The 18,930-nt window shown below is 35.1% G+C and overlaps 3 protein-coding genes across 6 annotated transcripts; 2 read left to right on the top strand and 1 right to left on the bottom strand.

Moving 5' to 3' along the window:
• The first annotated feature begins 6,028 nt into the window (after positions 1–6,028).
• On the top strand, positions 6,029–9,357 carry LOC129322800 (probable vacuolar amino acid transporter YPQ1). Of its 4 annotated transcripts, none has more exons than XM_054969191.1 (12): positions 6,029–6,305; positions 6,422–6,467; positions 6,749–6,775; positions 7,353–7,454; positions 7,572–7,687; positions 7,790–7,967; positions 8,088–8,159; positions 8,290–8,385; positions 8,483–8,503; positions 8,598–8,656; positions 8,736–8,826; positions 8,937–9,357. In XM_054969191.1, the coding sequence occupies exons 1-12, from the start codon at positions 6,082–6,084 to the stop codon at positions 9,036–9,038; spliced, it is 1,134 nt and encodes a 377-aa protein (XP_054825166.1). In that variant the 5' UTR covers positions 6,029–6,081; the 3' UTR covers positions 9,039–9,357. The 4 variants fall into 4 exon arrangements, with proteins under 4 accessions (XP_054825166.1, XP_054825168.1, XP_054825169.1 ...); XM_054969193.1 differs by having other exon boundaries at positions 6,031–6,305; positions 6,425–6,467; XM_054969194.1 differs by having other exon boundaries at positions 6,032–6,305; positions 6,425–6,467; positions 8,293–8,385.
• Positions 9,358–15,448: 6,091 nt separating this feature from the next.
• On the bottom strand, positions 15,449–16,742 carry LOC129323058 (probable galacturonosyltransferase-like 1). Its single transcript, XM_054969600.1, has one exon. It carries the CDS (start codon positions 16,532–16,534, stop codon positions 15,530–15,532), a length of 1,005 nt encoding a protein of 334 aa, XP_054825575.1. The 5' UTR covers positions 16,535–16,742; the 3' UTR covers positions 15,449–15,529.
• LOC129323059 (uncharacterized) lies at positions 16,557–16,996 on the top strand. The gene is made up of 2 exons (XM_054969601.1): positions 16,557–16,789; positions 16,887–16,996. Exons 1-2 carry the CDS (start codon positions 16,559–16,561, stop codon positions 16,965–16,967), a joined length of 312 nt encoding a protein of 103 aa, XP_054825576.1. The 5' UTR covers positions 16,557–16,558; the 3' UTR covers positions 16,968–16,996.
• Positions 16,997–18,930: the final 1,934 nt, after the last annotated feature.

Below are 18,930 nucleotides of genomic sequence, written 5' to 3'. Positions count from 1 at the left end.
AATCACATTTATGCTTAACCCAGCCATCTTGGCAAAACCAATGGCAGGAGAGGAATGCAATAGCAAGAGCAGAGTAGCACATGATAGAATTGAAGCTTTGAGAGGCCATATGTGCATGCAATGTGAGGAGAGAAATTGCAAGATATCTGAAAGGAGGGAGTATTATTGAATGAGGATTGAGGTTTGGAGAATTAGAAGTGCAAGGGAGGACTAAATATACAGTAGGAGTGGTTAGTGACACTTGGAATGCGTTGAGTTGTTGTGTTAATCTGTGGTCAGGGGAGCGTCCAGTGTTGGGGAGGAGCTATTTTTGTAGAGGCAATTCTTTTTACCGTATTTTATTGTAATTGAAAATCTTAATTAAGGAGCTAAATTTAATCTGAGTATCAACCCTCCAGTTTACATATTTCAACAAAATTGTAAACCAATCATTTAATTAATCAGTTGCGATGGCATGTTGATTTTCGCACACCATTGCTTGATGAATTGAAAACACTAAACAACCATGAAATATTCATTCAACGATTCGGTCTTGAAATTGTCAATGTAAAATCCCAAGTATAGTTGTCAATTGCATTGATAGTCATCACAAGTATTTTAGGGTCAAAATTAATTTAATTTTTCAACCCCGAAGAACTATAATTAAGAATAACGTGTATGGTAAATTATTCAAATAAATTACTGAAAATAAATAAATTGTGATTTAAGCAATGAGGACAATGTTAGAGAATCGAAATTCGCGGGGGAGACTGATTATGATCTCTGGTTTAGACTTTCACATTTACGATGATGACAATAATCATGTTGTATCCTATTAATTAATCCATCAATATAATAGTTTGTACTATTATTATCATGTCAATTAAATACATTGAGGCATGGCCTTTCAACTACCACATCTATGATCTTAATCTATGTCTAGCTTAAGTTGCTTATGGATCTTCATCTTCTTAGTTCTAAATCCATATTTCAATTACACATCCTAAAACTAGTCATAAAGTTGGCTTGTGATATATACTCATTCCATCTCAAATTATTTTGGTACGTCAAATTATAAGATATTTTAATAAAAATAAGATTTTATTAATAATTAACATTTCAATATTATTTCTAATTATTTCACTCATTAAATAAATTTATTTTCCTTTTTCTTTTATTAATGAAGGTTATTTTTTTTGAAGTTTATAAAAAAATAAAGATCATAAATTGTGTTTAATGAATTTCATTATATATGTACTTTTATTAAAAATTAAAAAAATTTATAAATTGAGACGGAAAGAATACTCCTTAATAATAAACACAAAGGGAAGTATTGCTTGGGATATATGCACATTAACAAAGGGAAGCGTAAACTCAAGAATTCTCATTCATGAAATAAAGAAGCAAAATATCTTAGTAAAAGCAATTGATGTCAATCGTCTTATAATTCTCCTTCGTGCTTACTCTTATCCTCCTAGCTAGATCACGCCTTTTAAATTCAAAATTAAAATGCCAAAGAGAAGCATCCAGATGTCTCGAATCTCTCGATCCCTCTCCTCCTCCTCCTCCTCCTCTTGTTTCCTTGTTTATGTGCCTGCATGCTGCTTTCTCAGTCAAGAATTCACACCGAAATTCGTTGCTTACATGTACTACCTCCTATTTTAAGTTACTTGTTGGGATATTAATTAAAACTTTTTAATAAAATTTTATTTAAAGTCATTAATTATGAGAAAAAATATAATATAAATTTAAAATTTTTTATTTAAATATGAGTAAGATCATAACTTCATTCTATTTTTGGATAAAACTAATAACTCAACTATTTCTTTAGGAAGGGAACCGAGTTCTTTTAAAATTTGTTCATTTTTTTGTAAAAATAATTTTATTCCTCCGAGCTTTAATGCATTTTTTCGTCCCAAAAAAAAGAGAGGTTAGCCTGCCAAAAACACTCCCTTTTTAAAAAAGAAAAAATTAATATGAAAATTGCTATGAGAAAAAAGATGGAAAATCAATTGAAAGTGCCCGTCAATATTTACTAAAACTTAAAAGGTGAGGATGATGGATACATAGGGGAGAGAGGTTGAAGAAAAGGAAGCGCCAGCGCTTGTAAAGTGCCAAGTGGATTGCACAATGATTGCAAGAAAGAGTAGAAAACACAAATACGTACGGTTGTGTCCGCGTACACGGGTGATGGCAACGCCCTGCCTCTAACATTGTAATTAGAGTGGAGAATAAAAATTAAATTTTAAAAATTAAATTTAAAAATTTTATTTAAATAAATGTTTGAGTTTGAAAAATGAAAAACTTTTAACGCAATCAAGTTTTTGAACTCAATCCTGATAGGTTTTAAGAAAAGAATTTGAGCTGGAATGGCTTTACAAAATTTTGTTTTATTTTTTTTCTTCTATGTTAGAATACACCATTTGGTAAATAAAAAAAAATTTTAAATATTCGATCATTTTAAGTTCTTTAGTTTTCTTTATCTTTCAACTCAATCTCTCCCTCTCACCCTCTTTTTTTTTTAAGTTGTCTCACTTCTTTGCTCGCCCTTTGGCTCTCAACTCATCTCTTCCTCTAATCTCTTGACTTAGTGTGTCTCTCTTTGACACTCTATTACTTTGATCTTTTGACTATTTTACTCTCAAATAAATCCTCTTCAAGCATAGACTTTTTTAGTTCATGAATATTTGATAGTTTAATTTGATACTTGCTTTTAAGATTTTAATTTAATTTAAAAATTTAAATCCCTCATCTTATTATGTGAAGATTATATTGATATGGCTCATATATTTTATTTCTAAAATTTTGTTACAAATTCTAATGATATCAACTAACATGTATTTAAATTTTTAAATTTTTTATTTATTTTTTAAATAATGTGATGCCTTGATTTAGTTTTTGTTAAATTTTAACGTTAAATTATAATATTAACTATTATAACATTAAATTAAATTATTATTTAAAAAATAATATTAATTTATAATATTAATTTTTTTTATTTTTTAAAATAAGACTTTTAAGCTTGGTTCTGAACCTTTTTAATAAAGAACGAGCTTGAAAATTTAGTAAAAAAATTAAAAAATAAACTTCTAAGACTTGGAGCTTTTTAAGGGTCGAGTCTATAAAAAGTAGGCTTAAATGATCGAGCTTGCCTGTCTTCTTACCTCGAGATCTGTTTTCCTATCTCTATTTATGACGCCAATTCCTTCGTTAATTACTGCCTCACCAACCACAAAGAGCATGCACGCTCATTCTCTCTCTGTTTATCTCTCCATCTCAGGTCAACCATGAATCCAAACATAATCAAACATTAATCCTCTCTTGTATCTTTTCAAGCTTACCCTGTGCGCTGTGAATTCCATCTGTGTGTGTGTGTGTGTGGCGCTTCGTCACAAAGGATAACGATGAAGGCCACATCAATAGATTAAGTTGCAGCGCACCGATGCCGTTCTCGAGTTTGTCGCTTTCACAATCCTTTCCTCCGCGTCCCAGTTTCCTTCTTTTCCCTCCCTCATCTCTTCACTCTTCCTAATTTTACCCCAAACGCTCCACTTCTTTCTCTTATTCCCACTTTCACCCCCCTTTTCTTTTCTTATTTTCTTCTGAACTCTATATCTGTAGCAACTTTAGCACTTTGACCTGATGGGAACCGCCCGTTGCCAGTCGACCCAAAAAAAAAAAAAGTTAAAGCACGGCGGTTTTATTTTGGAGCATGAACCTTGCCACCTTTGCAGACCAGATTCACCCCTGCTGTCTCGAGAAACCCCTTCTTATGTATTCATGCTTCAACTCTCTGGTTTTTTTGTCAAATATAGGCGTTGAACTTGGCCGAGATAACGGGCTTCATTCAGCGGGCATCACATTTCATTGTAGAACTCAAGCACCATATATGATTTATGAGTTAGTCGAGTCGGCAGAGAAACTGACAAAGCACATGGTGGCGCATTAGTTCTGGGCCATGTGGTGGCACGTTCATAGTAATCATCAGACCAAGTTACATTTGATGCAATTGGAGGGCAATTGAGGGAGTGGCAACTGAAGGGATTCATGAAGTAAAATGTAATGGAAAGGGGTGGTTTTGACATGCCAATAATTGAACATAACATGGAATAGATGATAGGGTCTAATGAGCGCACAAATTAGAGCAAATCAATCTCGAGAGCAATTATATATAGTGTTGTCACCTTAACTTCATGCTTACCCTCTAAGGAATATCCAACTTCAGGACTATATGGATTCCAACTATATATATATATATATATAGTTGCAGGCTTCTGATTTTCAAGTTATCAGCTATATATATATATATATATATATATCTGTTTCCGCATGGCCCATGACCACGAGTGCTGCTATATATTGAAGAATGTCGTCATTGTGTTCCAGCATGTCTCTATGTACATTTTACTTTCAGGTCCGTGACAGAAAGAGCAGAATGGTGCGCAGCATGGTAATGAAATTTTACATCACTTGGGAAGCGGTATTGTTTCAGCGAGAACGGATTTGATTGGCAAGAGTCCAAAAGTAAGTGAGATATCCCAAAGCATATGCCTCGAATATAATTTTTTTCATATTCAAAGAATGAATATCATGCACATGATAAATTCAGTTTTCAATTAAGATCTCTTTAAATCGTAGCAGACGCCCAATGGTTGGTGAACGGTGACATCAATGTGCAGTTAAAAGACAGTACATACCAACTGATCATATTCCCTTCATCGCTACTAATTTGGTTTTCGCCCGTCAATTTTTACAAGATACTCCAAATATTTACAGGCTCGCCGACTTAATCCTTGTTTTGACTTGCGTTTTCATTCCCAAAATAAATGGCCTACAAATCAGTAAATCTTACTGTTGACTTCAATTTGAATTCAACATCTCTTTGAACCCTTTATAGTCGTTTGAAAACAGATAGCTTCCACTTCCACATTCCACAATCATCTTCTGTTCTATACCTTGGTCCCTTCAACGTCATATTGATACTTGAGGAGCCTTCTGGAAGTGGCATATTCAAGTGTTTAAAACAGGATCAACATGACTGGAAATGATATCGATAACAATGACAGCCAGAAGCTATGGTAAAATATTTAAAAAATAATAACAACATTTTCTCCCCTAATATATTAAGCTGGGTGATCTTCTTTCTTCATTAATTCCAATTAAGTGTATATAGATTAAGTAGGACCATTTTTATTTACTAAATTAAGACAATAGGCTATTCTGAGTCAACGAGGCTCATGGAGGTAGAAATAAGGGCCTATAACCTGGCCTATTTCAGACTCAATTTAGATCAAATTCAGGCCTTTAATTAGGCCTATTTAATTCAATAGGTTAAGTTTAATTTTTCAAAATCTAATCAACAAGCCCAATAGATTGGCATGTATATATATTATGTAATTTATTACAAATACATTAATTTTACCATTTAATTTTTAATCAATTTATTTTTTTTTATTTTGAATTATGTTTTCAATTAAATTGGACTTATATATTAATTTTGATATTATTACTTTATTGTCGTGTTGTATTGTATTTGATAAATTCTTTCAATTATTAGATATTATAATTAATAAATTGAGTCATATATTATATACTATAATAATTTTAAAGTACATTTGAAATGTTTAAAACTTAAATAAGAGAAGAAGACTTTTAAATAGGCTTTCAGGTCAGATCAAATTTTAGATAGACTTAAACTTAAGTTGTGAAAAAGTCTTATACAAATTTCAAGCCAGACTCATCCTTTGACTTATGGCACAAGCTTAAATTTACGTAATTAAAATCTAACTCATCTAACTTATTTCCACCCTTACTTAACTTTGATACAACTTGATCCCGTGGAACCACCGTGGGAGAGAATATGCTATGTCTATACCACACACTTCAGTCATATTTACAATTGAGCCCCTAACATTTCAGTCATATTTACGAATCAGGACCTAAGGGGACAAAATAGTCAGAGCGATACATTTTGTCGAATTATCTTCCGTGTATGGTGTGGTGGTTTGTAATTTCCAAAGGTTTGCGTCCTTTAAAACCAAGCCACCATAAGCCTCTGGCAGCAAAACAAAACACTAGCTTAGCTGAAGAGAGAAAGAGAGAATGACGCCCTCTTACTGCGTGAGGGAGAGAAAGCCATGTGTGCGTTGGGTTGAGAAGTACTTCAAGGACTGCCTCTGTAATCTCAAAGACGAATTCTCGTTCTCTTTCGGGCTCGTCAGTCTCGTTTGCTGGGGGGTCGCAGAAATTCCTCAGATTATCACCAACTTCCACACCAAGTCCAGCCATGGGGTTTCCCTTGCCTTTCTCCTCACTTGGGTCGCTGGGTTCGTCTTCATTTTATACCAATTCAATCATCGCATTGATTCACAGTTCATTATGTATTTTCAGAGCAATCTGGTGGTTAATTGGTATTTTTCATTTGCGTCGTTAACTTTTGAAGCAGAGATATATTCAATCTGGTGGGTTGTCTTCTGGAGCCAGCCACGGTGAGTCGGACTTACATACCGTGAGACATGTTTGTTTCATTGCTTGGTAGCAGGTGGTGGTCCTGAGAGAGAGCTCAACTTGTGGCCAAAACAACCAGCTGAAATTGAAAATTGTGTGGCCTTTCTCGTAGACCTTATCTCGAACATCAAAATGCTCTCTGCATCATCATCCACCAATGTGTCCTATCCCTTGCTCGTTACTTATTTTATGATTGTGGACTAACTGTGTCCTTTTTTTTTTTTTTGGCCCTTCTGTTTGGTGGTTTTACGTACGGATGCAGCTGCCCACTCAGTTATACACAGCTCTGGTAAATGACAGTATCAATTTTGCTTTCGTTTTCAGGTGTAGGACTCCCTTTTTTTGTCTACTTGGGTAGTAGAAAATGGTTTAAAAGAGCTAAAAACATTTAATGAATTATATACTGTGGCGGTAGTAAGGGGGAGCTTCCACAGAAATCGAAGGCTGAGTCAAGACAAAGTTGACTACGTGTCTATCAATCCAATTCCAAATCAACTAGGTGGCCAGCCTTGGTTGGTTGTGGTTTGGAGCGCCCTCCTGGTGGCACATGTCAATCTCCAAAAATTAGTTCTGTTCTGTCCGTCCGGTGTAATCCTTGGAACTTCCACCTTCTATTAACAGTTCATGTATTTTAGAACTCACTATATGCAGTTTTTGTAAAACTACGAGTGATTCTCTCCCACTGCCCTATGCGGCTCACTTTGTTGCAAGTTATTATAGGACTTGGTCCCACCCCATTGATGATATTCATTAGATCAAATTGGAATTAACTGCATATTTATATAGTAATACTGTAGGACTTTAGGTAGAACTTTATAAAAAAAAATGATATAATCTCACTGGCAGAAAATTGCCGTGGTTGACAGCTGTACACAACAACTACAATTGTATTAGTACTGCAAAGCTTGTATTATGATTACATCTACAAATGTTGCAGACGAAGTCGGCAGAAAAACAATTACCAAGAGGTAAGCCCCTGCAGTTTGGTCGTGCTCCAACTGAGATTAGCCTGACATTTTTGCGAGTCTTGTCCGTTCCACTGGATTTTACTGTGATGACATGAAATAAGTATTGGATAATGATAGGATGAAGAAGAGAAAAAAGCACTGAGACCGAAACCGAGACACGAGTCTGGAGTTGCAATACCAGATGGCACGCACAAAACATCGCCAGCCCCTCGAAGGGAGATGTTCTATTATACGTAGGTTAAATATTAATGTAATTTCAGCGGGTTGGTGATTAATAATGAAATAGAACGGACGGAGTGATTTTGGTTGTGTTGAATAAAAACAAAACTGAGCAGGTCAGCGAGATCTCTGGCTGGGAGCGGCACCCCACCCTTCCGCACCTACATCCGAGCAGCCAAGAGTGGCCCTTCCGCCCTGGAATTCATCTCTGACTCCTCCTCCGACGATGAGGCTCATCCGTCTTACTCCAACAACTCTCCCTCCCAACCTCGACCCATCCCTCGTTCTTTTGCCGTGAGTCTTCAATCTCTACTCCCATCGTAATTAACACCTTTTCTCTGGAGATGCCTACGAGTGCGCTTGCCACTTGACTTTATCTGGTAACATCACATGGCGTTTGACTTATCATTTCAGGCAGGCTATGGAACATTTTTAGCAGCATCGGTTAACTTGCCCATGCAGGGCAATGCAAGGAAACTGTTACAGGTGTGGATAGGCCCCCATTGCCTTGTTCACACTATTATTGTTGTTGTTAATATTAATCGTATCATCCTGAAGTATGCATATTACTTTGTGATACTCTAATTTGGATAATCACTTACGGGAGGGTTGGCAGCAGGAGCACGAGGCGCACAGTACCTTTGGTCAATGGTTGGGATGGCTCATGGCTGCCATATACATGGGAGGCCGACTCCCTCAAATTTGGTTGAATGTGAGTCTTTTAATAGTTTTCACTTAATGGTGTCCATTGGATTCTGTATGGTTTTATGGTCTCCTCCTAACAAAGCTATTGCCTTGTTGACCTGCAGATTAAAAGAGGGAGTGTAGAGGTATGTGTTTTGCCATCTGTGTTGGCTTCAATCACCGTGTGCTTCCATGAGTACTTGACCAATTTATTGTCTCTGTTTTCATATATAAAAGCAGGGCTTGAACCCTCTCATGTTCGTCTTTGCTTTGATTGCCAATGTAACCTACGTGGCGAGGTTAGCTTCCCTCTCTCATAAAGACATGTTCTTTATAATTTAATTAGAAAGGTCTAATTGAGTTTTCTGGTGGATGCAGTATTCTTGTACGAACAATTGAATGGGAGAGCATCAAAGCAAATATGCCATGGTTGTTGGATGCTGTAGTTTGCGTGGCCCTGGACCTATTTGTATCCTTTATATATATACATATATATGCACTCACGGTGCAAGGCTTCTATGACTGTTGCCGCCACTCTGCTATATACTACTGGACCAAACCTTAACAAACATGCGACAGATAATAGTGCAGTATATCTATTATAGATACATCCGAAAGAGATGGGTAAGGCACGAGAATGGTGGAGGCTACAAAGAAGCAAGCAAAAGCGGTTCATCCTGATCAGTGGACTTGTAATTGATGTGTGAAGAAAGGAGGTCCTCCGGTTTGTAGCATTAGTGGGCCTTTTTTTTTTTTGCCAAAACCAATGACGCATTGCTTTCGCGTCATTCTGCTGTACTCCTACTTTTACTACTAATCTAATCCAAGCCGAACAGTGATATATAGCCCAAGTTGGGAGGCTCATGAATTGTTAGCCGTTCATGATGCTTCTGAAATCACGGTCGGCCCCTGCTCTGATGATTCTAAAGTGGAAAGGGAAACCCACCAACTCCGTCATTTAAGACCGCACTGATGCGATTGAGAATTTAAATTTTAATGATCTGACGTCCACAACATCACCCGTTGATGAACCTAGACATTGTCGAGGCTTCGTATATACATTAAACCGACAATCTCACTGCAGGATAGGATGACAGGAGGATGTTTATTTCAAATTAGTTCCAAATTTTCTAAAATTACGCTGGAGGATCAAGGATTAAAATGAAATATAATTATGTTTTGTATCAAAATGCTCTTCATTCATTTTTTTTTTTTCAAAAACATCCAGCCACCCTTGCATCATTGATAAAATAACAAGTAACATTAGTGACAAGTTTACGTAATCTTGATTTGAAAATTTGGATTCTATTATATATTATGTTGACATTGTATAGCTAAGAAACATTATTGACTTGGTGGTTATTACTTCCTCTATTAAAAAATATAAGATATTTTTTTAAAAAGTTGAATATTAAAAATATAAGGCATTTTAGTGTGTTGAAGTGTAATTATTGTATTTTTTTTTGAATACTTCTAATAAATAAATCACTTTATGTTAACTTTAAAGTAAAATATCTTATTAAATAGAGGTAAATATAAAAAAATAATGTTAGTTTAAAGACAATAATCTACTTTGTTGGGATGTGAACTTTGATTAAAAATGCTTTATATTTTTTAACAGAAAAAATATATTTTTGATGCACCAAGCCACCTTGGAGGAATTAATCCTGGCTGTGGAGGTCCGGCCTTCGGAGTTTTGGCAATAGTGGAGGGGTGTTTTTTAAAAAAAAATAATTGAAAAACATTTTAATTATTTTCCAATAAAATATAATTTCAATTTAATCTTGATTTTTTAATGTAATTTCAGAATTGTTTGAGTTTGATTCTAAATAAATTTTACACCCTCCGACTCAAAATATAAGCATTTTTTTAAGTTAACTTTGATTTAAAATATAAGTAATCTAGTACATGTAAAAAAAATTTCAATTTTACCTTTTTGTATTTATTAATCTAAATATTTGTATAAATGTATTTATAATTCATTATGGAGTATTTTGATAATTGAATTAAAAAAATAATATATATTTTTATAAAAATGAAAATTCCATTAATATATTAATTTTAAAAAAAACTATTTATACTTTAAAATGGAAGAGTATGTTATGGTCCCACGGGTAAATTGGCTTATTTCGTCCCGTCCTGTGTCTTCATTGGTTTCAGCAAAGGCACCTACTCATGTTTAGCGCACGCGTATCCCCTTCCCCCCTTCTATCTATGCGGAACAGAGGAGGAGACGCAACCAACTCTGAAATAACTCATGCTCTATTTGAGAGTACATAATAAAATGGAAAGCAAGTGTTGTTGTTGAAATAGAACAGGGCATAGTATAATGGAATAAAACCGAACAGGACATTTCATTGTTTGAAAATTTTATTAGAAGGATGAACGTTTTTATTTAAAAATTATTATAAAATTAATATATTTAAATTAGTATAATTATGTTTTTCAATATCAGGGGAAAGGGAGGTGAAAGAGTTGGAGAAAGTAATAAGGATGAGAGTAATTTTACAATAATATTATTTACATTAGACCATTCCATTTAGTAGGTCAAAAAAAAAAAAAGAAAGACTTCAAATGGTTAAAAATAGCTTGGAAGGCAACCCAAGTCATAACACTCCCTTTTAAAAAATTCTCCCAAACATGATATAGAACTTTTCAATCATCCCACTCCATTTAACTCCATCCCTAAAAAAAAGTCCCAAACACTACTTTAATAAGTGTATGGATGTACTTAAACTTTAGAACAAGCCATCGTCAATATTTAATATTTAATATATTAACAATGGTACTTATAATAAATAATTTTTTAGAAGAAATTGATAATTTTTATTATAAATCACTTCATGAGATAATATTTTTTTTCAATATTATTATATGTAAAGTCATTAAATACGAAAGAGAATATGATACAAGTATAAAACACCGTATTTAAATATATGTAAAATCAAAAATATATTTTATTTTTAGACAAAATTAATGATTAATAGACTTGAAAAAAAATTCAGAATAAACCTAATCAAGTTTGAGCTTGGATCAAATACCTAAATAGCATTTTTTTTAAAATATTGAATATTGGTTAGTTATTTAAATCTCAGTTCATTTTATACTAATAGACCATATACCTGAGTAAATTATTATAGATATTTTCTTAAAATTTAAAATATCAATATTGTTTTATTTTTATTATTTTTAATCTATAAAATATATTAAAAATAGTATTTAAAATATAATTTAATCTTTATCTTTCAAATTTATGACCCACAAATTTTTTTTACGAAAATGTGAGTCTTCCACACATTTTTTAAGTATTTCAAAAAACATATTATATATTTTTTGATGATGATAAAAATAATTAATTATAAAATACAAATTAAAGCTTACTTTTAAAATGAAAAGAATTTCATAATTTGATTATTCGGCTTCTTTTGAAAGTGCTCAGGTCAAGCTTGGACCCATGGAATTACAAGCTCTGGCTGGTTGTGGGCTCTACCTTCATTTGATGTAACTGGGTTACTGGGGTCCCGATTGAAGGCTTCACGAATCAATTGAAGCCCAAAAACAATGTTAAAAGGTGAGAAGAGATTATGGATCGGCTCGGGAGGAAAAGCCCATAAAAGACGTGACACCAGCGTCGAATCTTCCAGTTGGATTCATGGAAGAGGTTCTACAGTCCCTTCAGAGAAAGAAAGGTCGGTGGCCGTGATGGCGGTGGAGCTTTTAGAGCAGAGAGACATCACATCAAAGTGTGCCATTGGTGATGGATGGATCTTCATTGGGTGATGAAAAATTCAACATTCATGTTTTTGCTGCCTTAAAAGTTCATATCCTGATATTGTAGGAGCCGGGAACTTCCCCTCTTCTCTCTCCCCCACTTCCCCTTCCTTCTCCAATTCCCTTCATCGTCCCCGTGTGCTACTTTCTATTTATCTCTTGGAGTAGAAATACGCGAGATCTCCCTCTGCAGCTTGCAGCCTTATCTTTTTTTTTTTTAAAATCAATTAAAGTTTAGACTTTTGACTAAGTTTATTAAATAAGTCAGAACTGATTTTATGAAACCTAACCTACAAGTTCAACTGATTAATCTATTTACATAAATATTATTATATAATATATTATACACATTAATTTTATCATTTAAGTTTTAATTAATTAATTTTTTTATGTTTTGTTATGTTTTCAATTAAATTGAATTTATATATTAATTTTAACAGTTATGTTATTATTGTATTGTAGTTGCTAAATTATTTTAATTGTTATATATTAAAATTGATAAATTATGTTACATAAATATAGAGTTTAATAATTTGCTCTAAGGTAAATTTGAGATGTCTAGAAATATATAACCCTGTTTAATAGGTTTTTTTTTAAGTAAGTTTTTAAATAAGTTTTCAGGTTAGAATAAGTTTTGAGAAAACTCCAATCTAAGATGTGAAAAAAAAGCTGTACAAGCTTTAAGTTAAGTTTAGGTCAGTGTTTTTAAAACTGGACCAGATGGTCAGATCAGTCTAACCGTCGATCGGTATGAATTTCGGTCTGGTTTATATGAAAAATCATTTTAAGGGTTAAGTCATTTTCAACTGGCGGTCAGACCGGGAACCGGAATCAAGCCGAAAAAAATAACTAATTTTTTAATCATTTGATATTATGTTATATCATGTGGCTTGTTAAATTATGATAAATTTAAAATATTTTATTTTTTAAGTTAAATAGTAATTTTATATGTATTTGTTATATTTAGATTATTATATACATATATATATTTTTTAAAATTTAATTATTACATCACCAGTTTGACCACTTGTCCAACTCGATTGAACCATACGAACTGTGAATTGCTAATTTTTTCAGTTCAATATTAAGTTCGGTTCTGAAAATATTGGTTTAAGTTTTTGATTTACTACATAGGCTCAAATTTATTTAATCAAAACCTTACTCAATCTAGTCTATTTCCACCCCCAATTGGCTCCCCCTAATTTGCCTATCTTTTATTTTTTAAAAAAAAAAGAATATTCTTTCGGAAAGTTGAAATTCTCCGTACAAACCATGGTAGAATACTCATCTCCATTTGTGAATCCATTAATCCTGCGCATCCCCAGCTTCACATGGCATGCCAGTGGCGGTAAGTTGACTCCGCCCAACTTAAAACCCGAATATTTGAAGTTTTTGCCATTTTAATATTTGTCACTTCCCAAATTCAACTGGCCCAACCTCTGGTGTCTTTTATAATATTAATATAAAATCCGCCGTTGCTGTGACTCACAACGCATCTCTAGGATCGATTCCCCCCCCCCCAAAAAAAAACACAAAAAAAAAAAAAGCCTAAACGAGACACACACACACACACCAAAAATATAACTGCCACTGGGGATATAGATGCCTCCCAAATCCCAACCCCCTACCCCCTTGATGATTTGATCCCATCAAACATTAAACTATGGCTCCGTCTCGCTCCACTTCACAACGACTCGTGTTTCTTATTCAGTATTTCACTGGCTTTCTACTCCTTTAATTTTGATTAAATTATTATTATTATTATTTAATTTACGGTCGACGCCCTGAAAACTTACTAGGAGTCTTACGTAATTTTGACCGCATAGAGAGCACCATTATACTTTATATCATGTCCATAAATCAAAGTGTCGGCATTCATAGATTTATTGACATCCATATAAGTAGTCGCTGAAATTAAATTCTTGATAATCAACTTTCAATATATATTTTTACTTTCTAGAATGTTATGGAGACCGGCCCAGTGATAAGTCAATCGTCACTCATAACACTAGTTAGAGGCGCATGAAACGCACGTACGTGGGGCCGAATACGTAACGAGCATAACATGGGAGAGCGGAAAGAATACCGAAGACGTAAACACTGACTGAGCTTGCCTTTTTTCAACCCCCCGGTGAAACCCTCAGCCTGTCTTCTTAGTCATCATGTTATTGTTACTATTACCGTGTCCCTACATTATTCCAAGGCTTTAATTTGTTTTGTGATCTCGTGCACGTTAACTTTGGGCACATTTAAGTAATTACATGAGGACTGAAATTGGAGTTGGGAATTGGAGAATCGGTGCCCCTTTTTCAAACACCAGGGTGCGTCCATCCATCCATTCTCTCAGGAGCCACCTGTTTTCATCACGCCCACTCATTCTCTTTTGCTTTTAATGCAATCACCATCACTTCTCTTGATCCTTCTTGTTTTGCCATCCATTTACTCCTATGCACTGCGTGGTACTCGCACCCACTGGCCCCGAGATTGCTTTATCATAAATCATGCATGCTTGCGATTTTTAAGCGGCATCCTAACACATAGGATCCTTGAACGCAACAATTAATATTCGTATATTTCAAATAAACCCATCAATTAAGCCAAAAGCCGGACTCTATTTGGATGACCATAACCAAGTAAAAGCGTCACCACTCACCATAATTAATGATCGTCAAACCCTCGCAAAGTTATGTTGTGCTTTAAGCAGACAATCCATGGACGCGTGAAAAAACTGTTGGTGATTTGCGTAACCTGAAAAAATATGCCCATGCACTAATCCTTTTCAGATCTCTCATCTCCCTAGTGTCACCGTCACGGCGCCACCGACATCTTCCCTGGCCGTCGCTTTCTCATTTCACTTCTTTACAGGCCAACCTTGCCTAGCGGTTTATTTTGACTGCTTTCGTTATTGGCTTCCCCGCTCATTGATTACACATTGCTGCGATTTAATTAATTACGTATACAGCACAGCAAAATGTGCAGACTTGTAACCCTTTTTTTATGGGCAGTAACCGTATAGGTCATATATAATTACGTGCAAACGGGATTTGAGAGGAAAAGTGACAGGATCTTCAACGAGAAACATAGAATTATGAGCTGTAACAAAATTATAAGCTGTAACAGTCAGTCGACTACACTTCTCATAGAAAACAAGAATATGCAATATGTCCATGGCTGTACCTATACTATCCATTCCAAGTCTAGAAACACCATATACTTCTGTCTCCTCCACGATCAGCCGGGAGCGACTGCAGCGCCATCTCCTCCCAAACACGGAAAAAAATTCAAACCATAAATTTAAAAAGACGATAAAATTGGGGAAATAAAAAGAAAAGGACGATGATAGATTTTTAATCTTATTCATGGAAGCAAAAAAAAAAGAAGAAGAAGAAGAATTGGATGGCCTAAGCATCCAGAGCGACGGGCGTCTCTAACAGATCGTAGGGAGCCCATAGGGCATCCAGAGGGCAAGGCCTGTTGGCGTCTAGCCGAACCCAGGGCTTACCCTTCCCGCTCCAGTGCAACAGGCTCACCGGGCCCGGATGCAAATCCCTGCAAAGCCCACTAAAGTTGTCGCCGCCGAGCCCATGTTGATTCCACTTGTGATCCACCGGCGCTATGTTCCCGGCGAACACCAGCAGGAACGGCGGCAGTGATCCCAGCTCGTAGATCCGAATCCTTTTCTGCAGTTCCATCCACTCCTCAATCTTCCTTGTGTAATCGCCGGCACGCCACCGCTCCAAATCGATCACCATCACCCCGGTGTTGAAATAGCAAGGTCCGCGACCCGCAAACGTGAGCGACAAGGACGGATTGGACCAAAACGTCGGCGTGAAGTAGGCGGTGAAATCGGCGTTGCAGTATTCGGGAGCAGCAAGGACCTGGTTGGAGCCCATCGGAGTGGCAGCTAGTTCTGCAATGTCATTGAAGAGGACCAAGTCGGAGTCGAGGTAGACGACTTTGCGGACAGAAGGAGGGAGGAGATTGGGGAGGTAGTTGCGGGCATAGTTGAGAGGGCAGTCCAATGCGGTGCGGATGGAAGAGGAGATTAGCCCAGCGACGGTGACGTCATCGAAGGGGTAGATTCGGAATTTGAGGTACGGGAAGGAGGCGGAGATGGTGAGGTTGAGGATGGGAGCGGAAGAAAGCATGGAAGCGGCGGAGACAAAATGGAAAACGACGTTCTCGGGACAGGAAGAGTGTTGGAGGACGGAGAGGATGGCGGCCATTGAGCCGCGAAGGTAGGTGACGTCGAGGGTCATCGCTACGTGGATAGCGTCGTCAGAGCAGTTGGGGGAGTTGTAGAACTTTGGGGCTTCTTTGAAGCGCGGAGCAGCAAGGGCGGCACAGCTAGTGGTGAAGAAAAGGAAGATACAGATGAAAGTCGACGTCGGTGAAGGTGCAGGCATGGTTGTGTGTTATTCTGGGGAATGATGGATGTGGGACGGAGAGGAGTGTGCGATTCAAATGATTTTGAAAAAGAAGGGTTAGTAGACAGCAAAGACAGAAACGGGAATCGGAGATGGAAGGAGAAGACAGTACAGAGCTCCAACCCCTCCCGCGGTTTCTGCGTGGCTTTGAACCCACGTTGGTCTCTTTCATACAGTCACCCCCAGAAGTCAATGATATCCAATATTTTGTCGCTGGCAGCCAGCACTAATACTGTATATATTTCCCCCTCCCTCGCCTCTTTCGCATGTTTACTATTCTCTTCTTCCATCTCCCATTTTCTTATATTACTACTTTACTTCTGAAAAGCAGGAACTTCATATGGGAAATTTAGCAAGGAAGGTAGGAGAGGAAGAACACAGTGGCAGTGGAGGTGGCGCTATAGAAGATTAGAAGTAGATTGGGATCAGAATCTTTAGCGGAGTTGTTCTGGAATTAATTGCTATTATTAATAATTAATAATATGAATGGAAATAATAAATAATAGTGATACTTCGAGGTTGGTATTAATTTTAAGTGGTACTAGATGCATTGATTATAGTCGTGGATGGTTTATTGATTAATCTGCATGGACCAGGGGCGGTAGTTGAGGTATGCTTGTCTTGCCAAAGCGCTTGTGGATAACTTGCATCAGCGCATAATGTCTAAAGCTGAAAATAAAAGGCTAAGTTTGGATACTTTATTTAAATAAGAGTTTGAGTTTTAGAAATAAATTTTTTTAAAGTAATTAGACTTAATGGCCTAACCTTAATAAGTCCTATAAAAAAAACTCAGACTCAATTGACCCTTCAAGCCTTATTATATTATTATTGTTATTTTTTTTATGAAACACGCATTTAAAGCCAAGTACTTGCTCACTTGAAGCCCTGCTCTCACATATATTATATTATTATTAATTTTAATTTATTGTAAAATTAATTTACTATAATTTAATAAATTTTAGTGTGCAGTATAAGATTTTTAATATTTTTAAGTTTTTTATAATTATTATGTTTGTGTATTTATAAAAAAAATTATTTTTAACCAAAATTTAAATTTTATTACTAAATTTTTAAATGTGTGTTGTTTAATTTTTAAAAAATTATAAAAATTTTAATTTTAAAATATTTTACTTAATTTATAGTGTTTAATTTTATTTTAATTTTTTTAATTTTTGTAAAACGCAGGTTCAATTTTAAACCCTTTAAATAAGAGCCGAATTTCACAAAAGAAGTAAAAAATAAAAAATTAGAGTTAATTAAAAGTCAAGCCCGCTCGTTTTCTTGCTCTCTGTATGTCAAAGTCACCAATTTACTCTCTCAAAACTCGACCAGTTAGATATACGTGGGTTTAGATACACGTTTTGTCAAAAATCAAAACCAAGTCGTCGGCAAGAACTACATTTAACATACATGTTTTCGGAACAAGAGTGGACAAAACTTCATGAGCTGGGCGCAGCTATTGTAAAAGGAAGGATAATTAACGATCATTGTACGGATCCTATATATATATATATAATGAAAATAAAAAATGATAGAGCTGATAATTTCTGATCGGGTACTTCCCCGTACTTGTGCTCACTTCGCTACGCGTGGACAAACGCCCTTTCTTCTCTCACATATTCTTGCCTTACTCTTTTTAGCTCATTTTTTATTTTCACTTCTTGACAATTTTCCAGTATCATTTACATATATTTTTTAATATATTTTAATATCTTTAAACGAACATTTTTTCCTTATCCTTAATTAACATGCAAAAATTGAAACAACAAATAAATTACATTGTATGAAAAAATGTTTATACATAATACAGAAATTTCTTAGATAATTAAGCTTATTAAGGATGACATACTAGTGATTTGGATGGGAAAATTAATGTGAGAAAAAGTTTAGAATTCAAAACCTCCTATGTAACGTAAAAGAAAAGTTTGAGATATAGTAATTAATCGCGTACACATTCCTTAATCATATTTTTTGGACGTACACTTATTAAAGCTGTCAAAATGGGATAAGTAACATCTTAGAGGTTATGGTGTATCTACGACCAATAGATGACCCAGTCATTGGGTTTTTGGAAACGATACGTTTTATTTCACATTAATAATTATCATAAAGAAATTTCAAGTATGTCTAAATTCAATGTAACAATATCTACTAACTAACATACTTGAAAATGTTTTATTTAATATATAACAGTCTCATACCTAACACAACCATGCTAAAAATTGTTCATTCATATAATAAAAGAATTTAGATAAAAGATACAAGAATCCATCAACCTTATCCAGTAATTCAAGTGTATATTATCCAATGAACATCAATAATATCAAATAAACATTACAAGAAACAAGTATAAAACATTTGAAGAACAATATTAT

The sequence above is a fragment of the Prosopis cineraria genome, unplaced genomic scaffold (genome assembly GCF_029017545.1).
Source record: "Prosopis cineraria cultivar Desert tree isolate PC_DT_omini unplaced genomic scaffold, ASM2901754v1 PC10, whole genome shotgun sequence".
In the NCBI taxonomy this organism is placed as follows: domain Eukaryota; kingdom Viridiplantae; phylum Streptophyta; class Magnoliopsida; order Fabales; family Fabaceae; genus Prosopis; species Prosopis cineraria.
The sequence above is the reverse complement of the archived record's forward strand: the minus strand, read 5'-3'. Positions and strand labels throughout refer to the sequence as shown.

Coding starts and splice junctions, on each gene's coding strand:
- LOC129322800 (XM_054969191.1), top strand. CDS start 6,082: ATGACGCCCTCTTACTGCGTGAGGGAGAGAAAGCCATGTGTGCGTTGG. Junction 8,160..8,289: donor ATGCAAGGAAACTGTTACAG/GTGTGGATAGGC, acceptor GAGGGTTGGCAG/CAGGAGCACGAGGCGCACAG. Junction 8,504..8,597: donor TTAAAAGAGGGAGTGTAGAG/GTATGTGTTTTG, acceptor ATATAAAAGCAG/GGCTTGAACCCTCTCATGTT.
- LOC129323058 (XM_054969600.1), bottom strand. CDS start 16,534: ATGCCTGCACCTTCACCGACGTCGACTTTCATCTGTATCTTCCTTTTC.
- LOC129323059 (XM_054969601.1), top strand. CDS start 16,559: ATGGATGTGGGACGGAGAGGAGTGTGCGATTCAAATGATTTTGAAAAA. Junction 16,790..16,886: donor TGGCAGCCAGCACTAATACT/GTATATATTTCC, acceptor TCTGAAAAGCAG/GAACTTCATATGGGAAATTT.